The 15,272-nt window shown below is 44.2% G+C and overlaps 1 protein-coding gene across 1 annotated transcript in view; it reads right to left on the reverse strand.

Moving 5' to 3' along the window:
* The window catches only part of DNAH1 (dynein axonemal heavy chain 1), a gene marked incomplete at its 5' end in the record, with an annotated part of 71,422 nt that overhangs the window by 31,679 nt on the left and 24,471 nt on the right, over window positions 1–15,272 (reverse strand). The window contains 18 exons of the mRNA XM_082487929.1: window positions 587–706; window positions 1,373–1,567; window positions 1,854–2,031; window positions 3,685–3,839; window positions 4,308–4,399; window positions 4,518–4,704; window positions 4,808–4,894; window positions 5,403–5,552; window positions 5,873–5,986; window positions 7,056–7,161; window positions 8,222–8,410; window positions 9,019–9,132; window positions 9,634–9,797; window positions 10,462–10,602; window positions 11,457–11,636; window positions 12,741–12,846; window positions 13,393–13,514; window positions 14,184–14,348. Of these exons, the coding sequence (XP_082344055.1) occupies window positions 587–706; window positions 1,373–1,567; window positions 1,854–2,031; window positions 3,685–3,839; window positions 4,308–4,399; window positions 4,518–4,704; window positions 4,808–4,894; window positions 5,403–5,552; window positions 5,873–5,986; window positions 7,056–7,161; window positions 8,222–8,410; window positions 9,019–9,132; window positions 9,634–9,797; window positions 10,462–10,602; window positions 11,457–11,636; window positions 12,741–12,846; window positions 13,393–13,514; window positions 14,184–14,348 (2,565 nt within the window). The remainder of the gene's footprint in view (window positions 1–586; window positions 707–1,372; window positions 1,568–1,853; window positions 2,032–3,684; window positions 3,840–4,307; window positions 4,400–4,517; window positions 4,705–4,807; window positions 4,895–5,402; window positions 5,553–5,872; window positions 5,987–7,055; window positions 7,162–8,221; window positions 8,411–9,018; window positions 9,133–9,633; window positions 9,798–10,461; window positions 10,603–11,456; window positions 11,637–12,740; window positions 12,847–13,392; window positions 13,515–14,183; window positions 14,349–15,272) is intronic.

Genomic DNA, 15,272 nt, shown 5'->3' on the forward strand with positions numbered 1-15,272 from the left:
TCAGGCGTGGTTAAGGTGCGCAAAATCCAGACTCTTCTTAATCTGTTCATAATTCTATTCAGCTTCTACGTAGCTTTTTCTAGCTAGTTTTTCACAGGCCTTATTAATGTATTCTGGGGATTAAAACTTGTTGTTTCACTGGTGTACTTGAGAGACTCCCCTTGCTGAACTAATGTCACTCAACAGGCGCTGGGAGAAGAATTTAGTCTTTGGTTTTTAATTTGAAAATTGTCCAGCCTTCTTCAATACTGATTCTCAAAGGACGTGCAATCTGAAGTTCATCGCTGCCTAGCTCTGATCTCTGCTTTCCACTCATTCTCCAATTCCCTCTGCTATAAATAAAAGTGAACCTCTTCCCTGCAGCCTGGTAGGCATGGAGTTTATCTTTTGCTCTTTCAGTGGGCAAACCATAATCCTTCCAGGTTTACCTGTGCTTTGCAGGATGTTGTACTGCCTTCTGCCACGTAGATGAGCTACAGCATGACCTTTCTGCACTGACACTTTGTACTCCGGTGACTCACCCTCTGCATGACTTAGTGCCCTTAAGAGTTACAGACACACTTGAGTGATAGCAGCAAAATCCTACCTCGGTGGGAATGAAAGGCTGAAACAAACATTCCAAGAGCATGAGCAGGCTCCTTGTGAGATTACTATCCGTTGAGGCAATTATCTCTTTCACAAACCTCCGGACAAAACCAATGGCCTCCTGTAAGGAGAGGCAGGAAACGCTCAGTGTCACCATCCAACACACTTGACTTTGCTTTTACATTCTAGGGTTCTGGTTTCTCCTTGTGTCCCTGCAGGCTACATGTAGCAGGGAGGGTATGACTGAGAATGCTGCCCACTGCATTCCGAGTACCATTGTTTTGACTGGAGAAAAGTCAGTCAAACCGCTTGCTTCAGTCTCAGCCACAAGAAACCTCTGGGCCTGCCTTTTGGTTCTGTGCAACAGTGATGTACATCTTGTGCCATCACTGCTGTTAAATAGTTCGCTCCCTTCAGACCTTTTCTTTGCAGCTCTGGGTTATTCATTAAAATAGCGGTTCAGGAGAAGAGCAGAAATAATAAGACTTGTTCTTACAACTTTCTCCCTGGAGTAACTCCACTGTAAGCAATGGATGATTTTATCCAGAAGATAATTTTAAAAGGAAATAAAACAAACTATAATGACCAATAAGACTAAGAAACCTTTGTAGGGATGAGTGAATAACCTCTATTAAACCCAGGAAATTCACAGAGCTGTATACAGCTTTGTAGTCTGAAGTGTTCCCACAATGGCATTTAAATCCAGGCCTTGACAAGGCTGGGCTGGTTGATACCTGAGCTGACAAGCTCCAAGCCATGGAAGGGCTGGAACAGCATGGTAACTCACCTTGAGGAATCTCCTGAAGAGAGATGCTAGCTGCTGTGAGAAGGGCTGCATGATGCCTGGGAGTTTTTGCAGCCAGCACTCGATGAAAGGCTCCAGCCCCAAGATGCTGGGTTCCAGGTAAACCATGCCACAGCGGGAGACTGTGGCAGGGGAAGCAACAGCCAGATCCTGGACTTCAAACATCATGGTCATGCTCTGGAAAGTGCACAAGGAGAGAAAGAAGGATAAGAGCTTGATGACTTCTGATATGTCTTTCAGCATAATTTGGTGAAGCTGAAATCTTTCCCTTTGTTGCAGGAGCCCTCTTTTTGTTGTGTTTGTGCAACACAGCAGAGGTCTGGCCAACACAGGGCTGCTACTGAGACAACAATTTCCATACAAGTCCATGACAGACATAAAGTAGAAAGTAAAAGACAAGTCTGTTCCGAGAGGGAGGAAGGATAACAGGCAACAGGCAGCAAAAACAGGAGGGATGAGTTACCTCTGTCAGCTTAATGATTTCCCCTGAGCTGAGACACAGCTTCTTATTGTCATCTAGCACCGTGTTCATGTTCTCAATCCACAAAGCATCAACTGGCCCATCAAACATGTACCATTTCTTGCTGGTGTCAGAGGCCGCAGCTCCCCGCCGGATGAGTGAAGAAAGGATCCCATCTGTCCTGAAAGGTGGGAAGAAAGCAGGGCTTGGCCTATTCTACTTTTGCTGAAATCAATGGCAAAGCTTCCACCATATAAGGCAACAGAGCCAGAATCTTACCCTGGTTCATATGCCCAAGGATACCTGTGCCTCGCTTGTTGATGAGCACTGAAACATACACCTCAGCCAGACTGACACCATGAAACAATTCTTTGGGCATTAGGATCTGCACTTCATGTTATCTAACTATAAAGTGCCAAGCTTCCCTTCAACCTCTCTGTCCTCAGTGAAAAGCAAAGAGGCCTTGCTAGCATTCAGTTCAGGTCGCAGGTGGGTTATCTGCTCTCTGGAGCTGCCTCTTCTTCTCTACCAAGTGTAAAGAGAAACTCAGGACAGCTACTCTGCTGATTCAGAGGCTTCAGTTGGGTAACTATAGGTTAGGAGGACGAATCCAGGCCAAAGAGCATGACTCTACCATCTTTATAATCAAAGTTCCCCATCCTCAGCTGCCTGTGAACCCAGGTGGTGCTAGAGCCGGTGAACAGAACTGGCACACAAAGAATGCTGGCTGTTGACAGCAAGAACTGAATCTGTACATGGAAACCCAAAGTGCGATTTTTGTTCAGGCCCTGGACTCTACTCCCATTATTAACTAATTATTTGTTATTTTTATAGTGCTAGTGAATTCCAGAGTATTGCTACTGAGATCAAGGGAAAACAGTCTGTTTGAAAGCTCAGCTGATTAAAACAGATGGATTCGTCTGTAAATACATTTTACATGGCTGCTGTATTTTTCTTTTTGTCATGTTGACGTGTCTGTGTGCTGCCCTTGGGTAGAGTCACATCATAAATAAACTGTCAAGCTTAACTGGAATATCCTATAAAATGTCCTTCAGTAAAGATGCACCAGAGTCCAGGATGGGAAGCTCTGGGTCTCAGCATCAGTAATGTTTACTTGCTTGCACTTTTCCTAGAGGCAGTTAGATTCATATTTATTTAGTTTCCCTGGATGTACAGAACAGTCTTTAGCTTTGTCCCTAAGCAAGTGGTGGGTGACAGGGCCAAAGGAAGATTCACACTGCTTCTCACACCTTAGCTTCTGAATAAAGTGAGCTGCAAAGTCAACCTCAGGTCACATATGGAAACATAAGCAGTAGGACCTGGCTGTCAAGAGGGTAAATGGGCTATTGGTTCTCGCTTCCAAACCATGTAAGCAAGCAGGAGCCCTGGTAACAGGAATGAAATGCCCCTTTATGCCTGAAAGTCATTCCTCATCATTCAAGGCCACCAGTGTATTTATACAGAACAATTCAAGTGCGCGGCACAGAGGTCACTTTTCTTTAGAAGCAAAGCAAATGTTTTTAAGCTGCTGTATCTTAGAGCAGGGGCATGTGCTCCAAAGCAATTGAATTATTCCTTGTTACGCAGTTAATGCTGCCAGCTGAGCTGCAGTAACTGTCTGGGCATGTGCTGGCAGCCGGGCCAAGCGCACAATAAAAGATGTCAGCTTAAATCGCCGTGACTGGCTATTGTAGCTTGGTGAGGATAAGGACTTGATCGCTTCTGGTTTTATGCCACTACCCTAAATAGTTCTCAGCCTTGAAGAGAAGACGCTCAAGACCAGAAGAAAAACGTTTCCCATCTGGAAGGAAGGAAAGCAGGTTTTGTACTTTACCACTCATGCGTTAGCAAGTTGAACTCTCCATAAAGCTGGCCCATTGTGATGGATTTGGGATTCAGTACAAAGTAGCTGACTGCTTCGTAATTCCCACCACTGGCTGCAGGCTGACCTTTCAGTGACGTCATTGCAGCTGCCAGGACTTCATAACTCTGCAAAAGCAGGAAAGCAAGAGAGTTAACTGCCGTGGCTCCATAACGACAAAGCCACTTGCTCTCACAGCAACTGCGTTCTAAAGGCAGTGAGAAAGGAGATGTAGCGAAGGATAATATAGTAAGGAGATGCCTGTCTGCATGCACAGAAATAAAGCATTCTAGATGCAAGGGGAGATCGCCTGTGCAAGAGGCCTGAAGCATCACAAGATGTCAGAGTATGTCTCAGCCTTAGAAATTTGAAGCAGAGTTGATAAACTTCAGTTTAATCTCCCAACTTGAAAGAGTGAGCTACTAATATACTTCCCCATGGCTATAAATCAATACTAAAAGGCAGCATCTTAGTCCCTTGACTTCTATGTGAGAAAAGTTAGAAATGCCGGAGTGCAAGTCTTCTGTGAAGCTTATCCCCCTGCATCACTAGGTAGGTGACAGTTTTCTGGGGCCAGTGCAGTGTCTTAACCATACCTTTGTCTTCCCAGAGCCTGTTGGCCCCACTAGCATAAGGCCATGACGAACCACAGTGGTTTCATAGAGCTGGATGCACTTAGTCACAAAACCTGTAGAGGAAGATGATGCAGAGTGGGTCTGGGACCAGCTGTCTCTTTCCCAGGGCAGAGCGCTGGACTAAAAGCCCAGGCCTAGAGGAAGCTTGTGTCCACAAGCCTTTTCCCTCACCATCAACATCCTTCAGATTCTCTTTGATGCAGGATTTGCGAATGGCTTCTTCCAGGATGCCATAATCAACAGGTTTTTCTCTGGTCTTGGGAAATAAATCTGAGACAATACCACTGAAGAGCTTGAGGTCATCTTGCAGGAATTTGGGTACATTGGCATCCCTGATAGCCCGCAGGCAGATCAGCTCCTGCAAAGATTTAAGAACTCAGAACTTCAAAGATCCTGCCTCTTATGTGGCTGCAGAAAAGACCACATAAGTCTATGACAGTGTGAAATATAACCACATTTACCTCATTCATTGTAGGATTCTCTCTTTTGAGGTTGCCAGCTGTTGAGATGACAGTCTTCACAGCTCTCATCCCAAAGTCATAGTGGTCCTGGAGAAGGCACAGAGGAAAGAATGTCATTAGATACAGGAGCATCACCTAAAAAAGAGTGAACCCATGCATGCATTCAGCAGGTTAAAAAAAAAAAAAAAAAAAAAAGAAAAAAGAGAGAGTTATGCCTTCAGAACAACTGCTCCTTCAACCAAGTCTGCTCTCAGGATCCTTCAAACAACTAACTAGTCCTAAGCTGTACAGACTATGGGTGAGGAAGATGAGAATAACTAGATGATGAAAAGTCCTAGATGGAGGGAGAAGTAGGCAGGGCTGCTTGGCTCAACTGTCCTGCCATTGTAATCCTAACTAGGACTGAAGGTGAGTGGAAGTTCAGCCACAGGAAGAGACATGAGAATTAGAAAAGAGGGCGCTAGATGAAGAATGAGTATTGTAACCTTTTTGTGATATGCTATCACAAGGTACCAAGAGAACCATCCAGATACTTTGTGCATAGGCTAAGAAAGCCTCACATTTAAAAAACAGTCATGGACATTAAGGCACGTACCTGGGTGCTGAGCTGCTCTGACAATAGTTTGAATGTTGTGGTGATCTTCTTTGCAAGGACTTTGGCTTCATTAAACCCAAAGGAGTAGAGTGAGATCTCAGCAATCATAGAATAATCTGGGACCATCATAGCCACAGGACGAAAGAGAGCCTGAAACATACAGTTCCAACACAAGATCAAAACACTGCTGTTTCTTGCTTTTTCCAGCAACCTGTAAAGGCTGAGTATCTATCCCAGACTGTTTAGAGTACACAGCATGAGTGTGCCTGGCACCTGTCAGGGTAGCATCCCTGCAGACTGCAATCTGAGGAGTGCCATTTGCTTACAAATGTGATTCAAATCTCAAAATGATCCTAGAAACTTTCCAAAAGCATCACATCCTAATCCTTGCCATGGACACACTGGTGGCCTGGGTAGCATCCAGCACTTGTATCACCCCTCTTTCTGTCTATGCAGTCTGCCTTCCTTACCTTCAGGTTATCAGGCAGTTCAGTACGCCCAGCATATCCTGGGTTCATTGTGATGAAGACTGCACAGGATGGGACCAGTGGGATCTCTGTGCCTTCAAACATGAAGTGATCCACCTAGAAAATTAAAAATATGATCATCCTCAAAGAATAGAGCGTGATCAGCAAATTAAATAATGTAGCAGAATCTTCCACAAGGAAGACAATGGCTTTCAGTAGTTACATTATCAAGCACGGACACACACAGCTGCCCGCAACTGCAGTGACTCAATCTGGTCCCACTGCAGGAATCCAGTATTACTAGGAGTATTCTTCCCTGTTTAAGAAACTGGGCTTATGGAAGATTTACTGATAGGATACTTTTTTTTTTTTGGCTCTTGAACAGATTTCTATCCCTCCAGCTGTAAACAAACATCTTTCCATTTATTCTGCAGTAGAGTTTGGACCTGAATTAATTTATGGCAGAGAGGGCAAAGAGAAACCTAAATCCTTTTTAAAGCTGTGTAGGTAGTAATTTCAGATGGGGGATAAAGCAATGCAGAAGAATTCACAGAGAACAAGTTTCTAATTCCAAGCCAAAGTCAAGGAGATTCAGGTCTTAACCCCTCTGAGTCTACAGAGAACAAAGCAGAGGCTGACTGCTAGACTGGCTGACAGCTGAGCCTCCATGTAAAACCAACAATTCACTTCACGTTGCAACACTGTGTGTGCATGAGTATGCGTTTTTCTGCACATATTGAGTTTTGTGAATCCACTAAAGCTTGGATAACACATTTAGACAAACGTGGTGCTGAGCAACTGATGGCAGAACACTGGCTGCCTTTATCACAGCTCCAATTTGTATCAGCTCAGTGGATCTGTATCAGAGTGTCTTTCACAAAGTCTGCTGGCAGTGCAGCTCAAGCTGAGTAGTACTTCAGCCTGTGAGAATGTGGGCAACTGTGGCGGCACAGACTAGGGTGAAGTTACAAAACCCACCCAGGATGCTGACTACATAATGGCGTGATACAATGTGCCACAGCTAGGGCATTACTCATGCCTCTCCAAGTTTAAGTATGTCTGTCTGAATTGCCCCTAAGCAGTGAAGCTGGTCCTCCGTGAAGATACGTACAAAGACAAGGACTTGCCTAGACTAGCTCAACTGGACAATTTTGTCTGCCTTTGCATCCACATGTTCATTACGTACCCTCTGCTGCTGTGCTTTCTGAATGGTTGTGATCTGTTGGGCCACGACAGACAACACCTCGATATCAATGCGGTTGAACTCATCAAAGCAAGCCCAGGCACCAGAGCTGAGAAAGGAAGGAAAATGAGGAGAGTCAGGAACATCACACAGGAGCAAACTTGCAGTCACAAGTTCAGCTAGGTCTAGAAATTATAAATCCAAATACTGCGGAGGCAGCACTGAGACAAGCAGTGAACCTAAAAGGCACTTAATGTCCCACAGAAGGTAGTGACACAGCCACAGTGTACTGGTACAGTGGAAGGGGCTGTAGCCCCTCACCCCGACTATGCACCCCAGGCCATGTGATGAGTGAGAAGGTGCAGGGTCCCTGCAAGACCATGGCAACGTCTGACCCTACAGTCCGGGACAAACTCTGCATGTTAGAGATTTGGGCTTGAAAGAGGTGTCACATTGAATTCCTGTTTTGTACTTGAGCTATAAGTGTAGCAAATACAATTTAGACATCTCTTAAGTCCATTTTTCAGCACTTGGAAGACTACGTATAAAGCTGGAAGCATGTATGAGGAAGGTGATCTTCCCACAAGGCATGGTTTAAGAAAGAAGTGAAATTACTTACAAAGAAAACATCTGAGAAAAGAGTATCAGCTTTTGTTGGAGTAACTAATTCAGATTCACCAGCATACAACAGACTAATTGGACCAGCTCTGTTTGAAATGTAGAGAAGAGAAGCTTCTCTGAGAGGATCCCTCAGGGCTTAGAGCAGTCTCTCTTGGCTGCTCTATTTTGGATACACTCAGCATTCTCTCTGTTTTAAGATTAAGCAGCTTGTGGGCTGAATCTCAGTCCAATGTGTATGATATTAAAACAAAGGCCAGAGCTGCAAACATTTGCACAGGTTTCTAATAGTGGATTGGTAAAAAGCATTTTAATTTTGCCTTAAATGAACAAGATCTCTTTTTATCATTTTTTTGTTTTTAATTGGCATAACTGTCCCTTCCTTCCGGCAGGAATTTTATAACTTTGCTCATTCTGGAACACAGCAACCCCCTTACTAGGGTTTTGCTTGCTCTTCTGGGCTGCTATGAAAACTACTCACCAATTCCCAGTGGCCAGTGCCCCTGTATCCTACCCGCTCCTTGACAATGACACACAGCATTTCATTGTACCTGGCTAGTCCCTTGAAAAACTTGCCCATCGCCATAAAGTCAAGCTGGTCAGAGCAGTTGAACACTACAGTTTGGATTGCTAGTGCCTTCCCCAGGTCTTTTGTTGTTTCCGTTTTGCCTGTTCCTGCTGGTCCTGCGGGTGCTCCTCCAAATTTCAGGTGCAGAGCTCCTGTAAGCGTCAGATAACACCTACAACAATGAAGAGACCAAATGATGAAAAGCATTTCTACTACTGATTTCAGTAAGGGAGGCATATGATCTGTGCAGCTAGAGACAAGTAGGAATCCATCATTTATTATTCTGTGGAACTGCTTAGATATGCAGCACTCTGCAAAGGAGTTAGCTATGTGGCTTTGATTAGTATTCATGGGGGCCTGCATGAGTAAGTCCTTCTACCACTGGCTACAAATTCACTCTCCAGAAAAAGGACAATTACAAAAGGGTATAACTATTATTGCTGCTGCATATTCTAGAGTATTAGGTGCCCCTATCTACTGGTTTGTAGAAGAGCTCCTCAGCTATCAGGTGGGCATTTTATATGAGTCAGAACACTACGTTAAGAATCAGGAGATTGAAAGCAATCAGTCTGAGCACTGATCACTAGCAATACAGTATAACCAATGCCAGGGGGTTCTTATGCCCTTGTCTCAGGGAGCCCTTTACTGTACAAATGGTTTCTACTTACATATATTAAGCTGTGAGACCAGCACAGTCAGATCCTTGGTTTAACCCTCAATAAGACTTGTTCATTCCGAAAAAAGCACCACCACTTATTACCCAGAAAGCAATCTCCTTACCTGTCAGTGAGGGGCGTGATAACCAAACGGCCACTGTTCCCCAGATATTCATAGCCATAGATAAATTCAGCATTGACAGCTCTGATGTACAGGTCCCCCCTTGTCCAGTAGTATCTAATGGTGAGCAAACATGACATCAGAAAGATAAACACTGCTTGGCAGACAATAGAGCAGCTCATAAGACTACAGCCTGCAGGTTTGGAGACCTGCACGTCATGGGATTTCCCTCTCAAGAGAAGAAAGGATAAGGTAACACAACAGGGTGGACAGGAATTCTCACAGGACCTGAAGTTAGGTGTTATATCAAGCATCACACTCCTCCTTGGGCAGGAGGCATGACCTTCCACAGTGAGGCTGTGAAACACCATGATATGGCTTAGTCTATATTGCCAAAGTGGACGCCATCAAAACTAGGTCTGTCTCATATGCCTTTGAACCGGCATCCTTAGCAGACTTCAACCCCACTACTCATAGGGACGGTTAGAAGCAACTCAGGAATACTGCTTACAGATTATGCAAATTCTTGTTTCCATTTATTGTGGACATGGCTGATGGGTAGGGAGAACGAAGACTGGCCAGGTAGGCCAGGTGAGGTTCAACAATTACGGTCTCTACCTGAGCTGGGAGATCCACTCGAAATCATTCATGCTTGTCACATTCTCCTCAATCAGCTTTGCTGCAACATCCTTGGCATGGACCTCAATCACAATAAGAGCTGACAACACTGCTCGCTGTATCTTAGACAATTTTCCACGGACCAGGGCAACCAAATTGCCCAGCTGGGTAAGGAAAAGAAAGTACTCTGAAGCAATCCATATCCCAAAGACCCAGGCTGTACTAACACAATGCAGTCAAACTTATGGCATATTAAATCCAGATCACACGCTGTGTCCAGGCAACTTCTGCCTCTTCTCTTGTCAGAGATACAAATGACTGCTCATAAAGCAAATACTACTCAGGGCTGGCTCAGAGGTGACTTTTGCCTACACCATTACCATATGTTCAGGTGAAAAGAAAGAGTTAGAGCCACCATGAGGTTCAGAGCTGAGGACACCACATTTCCCAGGTATTAGGTGTGATTAGAGGCATGGAACAGATATGAAGTATGCAGTTTCACTTTGATTTCCACTGTCCATCACTTCAGTTCTTTTCCATCTTTTACTTCTCGGGTAACCATGGAGAAGTTATCTTTCACCTTCTTTCTGTCTTCAGATAACGATCGTATTATCAGTTCTATACATTATTTGAGGTTTATGATGACAAATATCGTAATGATTAAGATGATAAGAACCTGGTTTTCTACTCGTTTTTGAGCTATGCTATGCAGGACTGTGTCTCTGTTTCTCCTACAGTATTGTCCTGGTTGTACTATAAGTTATTTATGGTCTGATGATTAAAAAGTCTCCATCTGGCAAAATCCCACCCTTACATTCATTTTCATACCTGAGCACACAGCTGTGGGAAAAGCCTGCTGGACAAATCTCCAGCTTCCAGAGCTTCAGACACTTCCTTTGTCCAGAAAATCTGGCAGCCAGCAATGACCACTTGGCCAGGCCATTGCAAGACCCATGTAGTGCGTGGAGTCTTAAAAAAAAGAAAAAAAAAATAGAGGTGGTAAGAATAATTTTTAAAAAAATTTATTTCTACATCTCCCTGCTCTGAGATGCATGATTAACAAATAAGAACCGAGTTCTTGTTCAATGGGCTTTTATTTTCTTTCCTCCAATTGCTGTGAAGAAATCTTCAGGCACAGGCTCTCTGGATAGTGGGTACAGCACGTACCTTCTCTTCACTATGCCACCTGCAGGTTAGTAACCTGTTACAAGTGGTCAGCAGCAGGTGAAGAATAGGAACCTGTGAGACCCAAAAGAATGTTTCCCCTCCTCTGGTCTGTTCTGACTTTCCTAGTTTCAAATTTTGAGTCTGAGTAGAAAACAGTAACATCTGAGGTGTTTTCTTTTTTCAGCCTTTCTCCCTCCCTAGACTCAAACAAATAAAAATTTAAATTTTCTACCAGCATAGCTTTTACACAGAAACCAGAGCCAAGATGCATCCCCTGATGCATCGATTGAAACAAATAGTTCACAGTGTCTTGGTTGCCTTTACCAGCTGTGTGAGATACGAGAGCTGAAGAAGACAAAAGAGGGTAAATCCTTATAAAAAGGAAGTTGCCTGGAGAGAAGATTCACATATGGTTATTCTATGATATTGGGAAGTGTTCTGTGGCTGTTAAGTGAACGTGCAGGGTTTGCATGCTTCTGGACCATTGTCTACTTGCTCAACTGTACATTCTGCACTTGACACACAGAACTGGATTAAAGGTTGTATTTTAAAACTAGTAGAATATCACAAATTCATCAGCCCTATCACTGGTGACCTCTACGGCAAGCCTGGAACCAAGACATCAGAGACCTGCCAGTCTGTGATACAACTCATACCTCTGGATAAACACCAATTGATCTTTCTATGTTGTCCCGTACAGTAGCCTTCATGGATTTCTCCACTTCCAGCAGCCAGTCCTCCACATTGTCAGAGGGATAGATGGGAACAAACAGCTTCACCTCTTCTCCTTCAGCAGAGTACATGTGTGTGATCTGTAGGTCCTCCTGGAACAGTAGCTAATGGAAGAAGCGCAACAGATGTGAATGAAGGATTTCCTTTCTATCCTTTCCTTCCTGCCGCTAGGGGAGAACCAGGCTGCAGTGGTGTATGCTTATTATAAATCTGGTGCCAAACTTGGTTGTAAATAGTGATAATAAAGTGTGCAAGAGATGAGTAAAATGACCTCTCCAAAAAATGGAGGATGATTGTATGAAAACAATAGATTCACATTGTTGGTTTAACTTGAGTGAAGCAAATCAACTTATAGGTATGATGAACATTTCTCATTGCCTGTCTAGGATTCAAATCCTTGATTCCTGTTCAATTCTGTAGACTCAAATCATTTCCCTTGAGGTCAGAGTGCCCGGTTTTAAGAGTAAAATTTTAACAGCTTCTCCAGTGCCCTGGCATATCACTGAAAGTCCCCTTATTTATTCCAATGGCTTTGCACCAGGTTTCCAGTTCAATTTCCTTTCTATTTTCCCAAGCTAATGACTAGGAGATTGGGTTTAGTGTCTGAGTATTGTGGTGGTGCAAGCTGTCACTAGACATGGAGTCTGAAGTCTATTAGGAATAATAAAGAGGAAAACCAGCCAGGTTAGCCCCAGCTCCTAAGAAGGGATGAAGGCAGAAACTTAATTCAGTCCAGGCTTATGCACTCCTTGTGCCTCCTGAGGCTGTCAGCAAGAGTGGGATTCCATCCTAACTGGGTGCCTGTGAGTAGACAGCTAAATATGACCTATTTCTATTGGCCTCCACGGTGGGATGGACAGACATCTCCAGAGGCAGTGTCTTCTCCTCCTAAGATGGGTATCTAAGTCAATTTCTGTAAGTTGTCCTTTGCAGATGCCTATTTTCCCCCTTATTGTCTAAAAAGCAATAAAGGGTGCCCAGTTCATAGGCAGACATGTGGCTTTGAAATGTCTAAGATGAGGTTGCTTGAATCCCACTCCAGGGCAGGCAGCACCTTGCAATGCCTACATACAGTTACAGGTTCCCAGGAGATACATTTCCACACAGCAGAATGTGAACACTCCTCCAGATCCCAGCATACCTCCAAGTTCCCATGACACCACCTTCCCAAAGGTGGGCCAAGCCACTAGGGTGCTTGCTTTGCCTACCTGTGCAATGTTCTCAAAGCATTTGCGGAGGTGAGGTTGAACAGCAGTGGGGTCTTTTGTCTGCGACAGTATTTCCAGCAGCTCATCGTCTGAAAGGAAGTAGAACCTAGAAACACAGAGCGAGGCATGAGGGGAGGCTCTCTACTATAGCATCACGGGCTAAGTCCTGGCAAGATGAGGAACAAGCCTATTTCTAGAGACACTGTTTCTGACTGCTCACTGATCTCTTTGTATTTGTGCAGAAGAGTAGCAGCCATCTGCCTTGCTATAGAGAAAGGCTTCTCCATCTGCAGAAGTCAGTTATTCCCATGTAAAGTGGGTTTAAATGAGTATCAAAGAATAGAAGTATTCCTTCAGGAATAAGGGACAGTTACATGGAGGTTTTCATTTTACCCCATCCTTTTAAGACAAATCATGAGGCACAGATACGCAACCAGACTGCCCTTAACTCAGAATGTTTGTGTTGGCCTGTTTTCTCCCCATCAGATGGCAGCATTGAAAGGCACAGCCTTGCTTATGTTTGCAGTCTCATGACAATATCCTAAGCTTAGATTGTTTTGCTCTTTCTTGGCAGAGTAAACTGGAGTGAGCCTCTCCTTTTGTATTTTCTGAACCAGGGAGTGTTATCCAGACCCCTGAAATTTGGAGTTACCTGGGAAAAGCGCCTCTCTTCGTCTCTAGATATTCACTCAGCCCTTTCTGCACAAGTTCAAGTAGTTTGTTACATTTTCCCAGGTTCTCTAGTAGCGCAGGATCAGGGCACAAAGAAATAACCTATAAACAGAATGGAGAACAGAGGAAGCATCAGTATTCTGAGCATGTGGGAGATAAGGCAGTGGAGATAATTGGGTTGCCCAGAGATGTTACTGATAGGATTTAAATGACTCATTCACAGGGATCTGGAGAGGTGTGAGCTTTGTGGGTAAGGAGGGGAAACAGCACTTACAGACGCGACAAACACATCCCCTAAATACCAACATTTGTAATATGGAATACAATTGGTGAAGGAGTCCTGGGAAGTGGAGACTGGAGAACAGAAGAGTGCTGAGCGCTGCTACCAAGACACAGAAACAGGCAAAAACAATGGCTCTAAACAATTTTAAAAAGTCATCCTTGAGAAGAAATCAAAGGAGTTATCTTATGGATTAGGATTATAGCAGGGCTAGTTACAAGAGTTGTAGGGGGTAGGGAGTCTGTGTGCTGAGAAGGTATTTGGTGGAGTGGACAGCTTGGTGCAAGGCATCATAGGGAATGACTCTGTCTGTTTGGACACCAGAATGAGAGGCCAAGTTCCAAGAGAAGAAACCTAGCACACCGCCCTGGGCAAGGCTGCATGGATTATACAGCACTGCTCATGCCCACATCATTACAAAAACAAGGACTGAAAGGCAGTCATTGTGTGAGCACAGCTCCAAAGAATTTGGGATTCATCAAGGCACACACCTCAGGGTTTTCGTTAGCATTCTTCATGATGTTCCTCCAGTCCGTATACATGGCCTGGTAGCGCTGGCTTTCCAATGGAAGCTGTCTTTTAATGTCCTCTGACCTAAAGATGGGCTCCAAGTAGAGCCAAGAGCGCTGGCAGTTCAGCCATTCCTCTAGGACATCCTAGTGGGAAGCAAGGAGAGCATATCAGGACACCATGCTATGAACCTGTTCGACAAAACCATTCAAACTGTGCACCAGAATGGGTTTAAGAAAAAAAAAAAAAAAAAAAAGAGACGTGATGCTGCACTTAAATCTTCCACAATTCTAAAATGTACCTGCAGCATCAAGAGTTGGAATTTCCTTCCCAAATAATTAACAATTTTCTAGCAATCCCCTTTGCTAACTGTTGTCAGCAAACATCAGAATCAACACCCACTAGTTTAATCGGGAGAGTTTAGAAATATGTGTAAGCCAATACTAAAGCTCAAAGGGACTTTATGGTCCCCTTTATGGTACTGGGTCAAATTTCTGTGGCTAGTGTTTCTGTATTTTACAGAAGATAGGACAATGTCAGCACACAGTAAGATGGGGATTTTATTTTGTGAAAAGAGCTTTTCTGGGGACAAAGATGACAAAATATACCAGACCCTGCAATTCTGTCATATCCTCCCTCTCCTGCCTGATGTACCTCAGCCCCAGCCCAGCCTACAGAATAATCCATGAAAAGATCTTCAAACAACACTCTGAATTAAGAGGATGAATGAAAAGCTAAACATTAGACACCAGACAGGAAACCCTGTTTGTCAGGCATTCAAAAGGGCAAGAGAATTACGTTGGAAGAACATCCTCCTCTTCCATTTTCAGGCATGGGAGATTGGAAGGTATGGGGAACCAGCCCAACATTGCAAAGCAGCTGACTCCCTTTCAGACTGCCTTAGTCACATGGCGCTATCTACCATTCCCTGAGCACAGGCAGCCACTCGACCTAGCAAGAGGTGGGGTTTTCCAGTAACACAGACACAGTGTTTGCTCCGTGAGCTAACCCTGATAAGCTACTTCCTGGAAGCGGATTCACGGGCCTTTAGTGAAGGAATGAATGCAACC

This window comes from Vanellus vanellus (assembly GCF_965231255.1).
Source record: "Vanellus vanellus genome assembly, chromosome: 9".
In the NCBI taxonomy this organism is placed as follows: Eukaryota; Metazoa; Chordata; class Aves; order Charadriiformes; family Charadriidae; genus Vanellus; species Vanellus vanellus.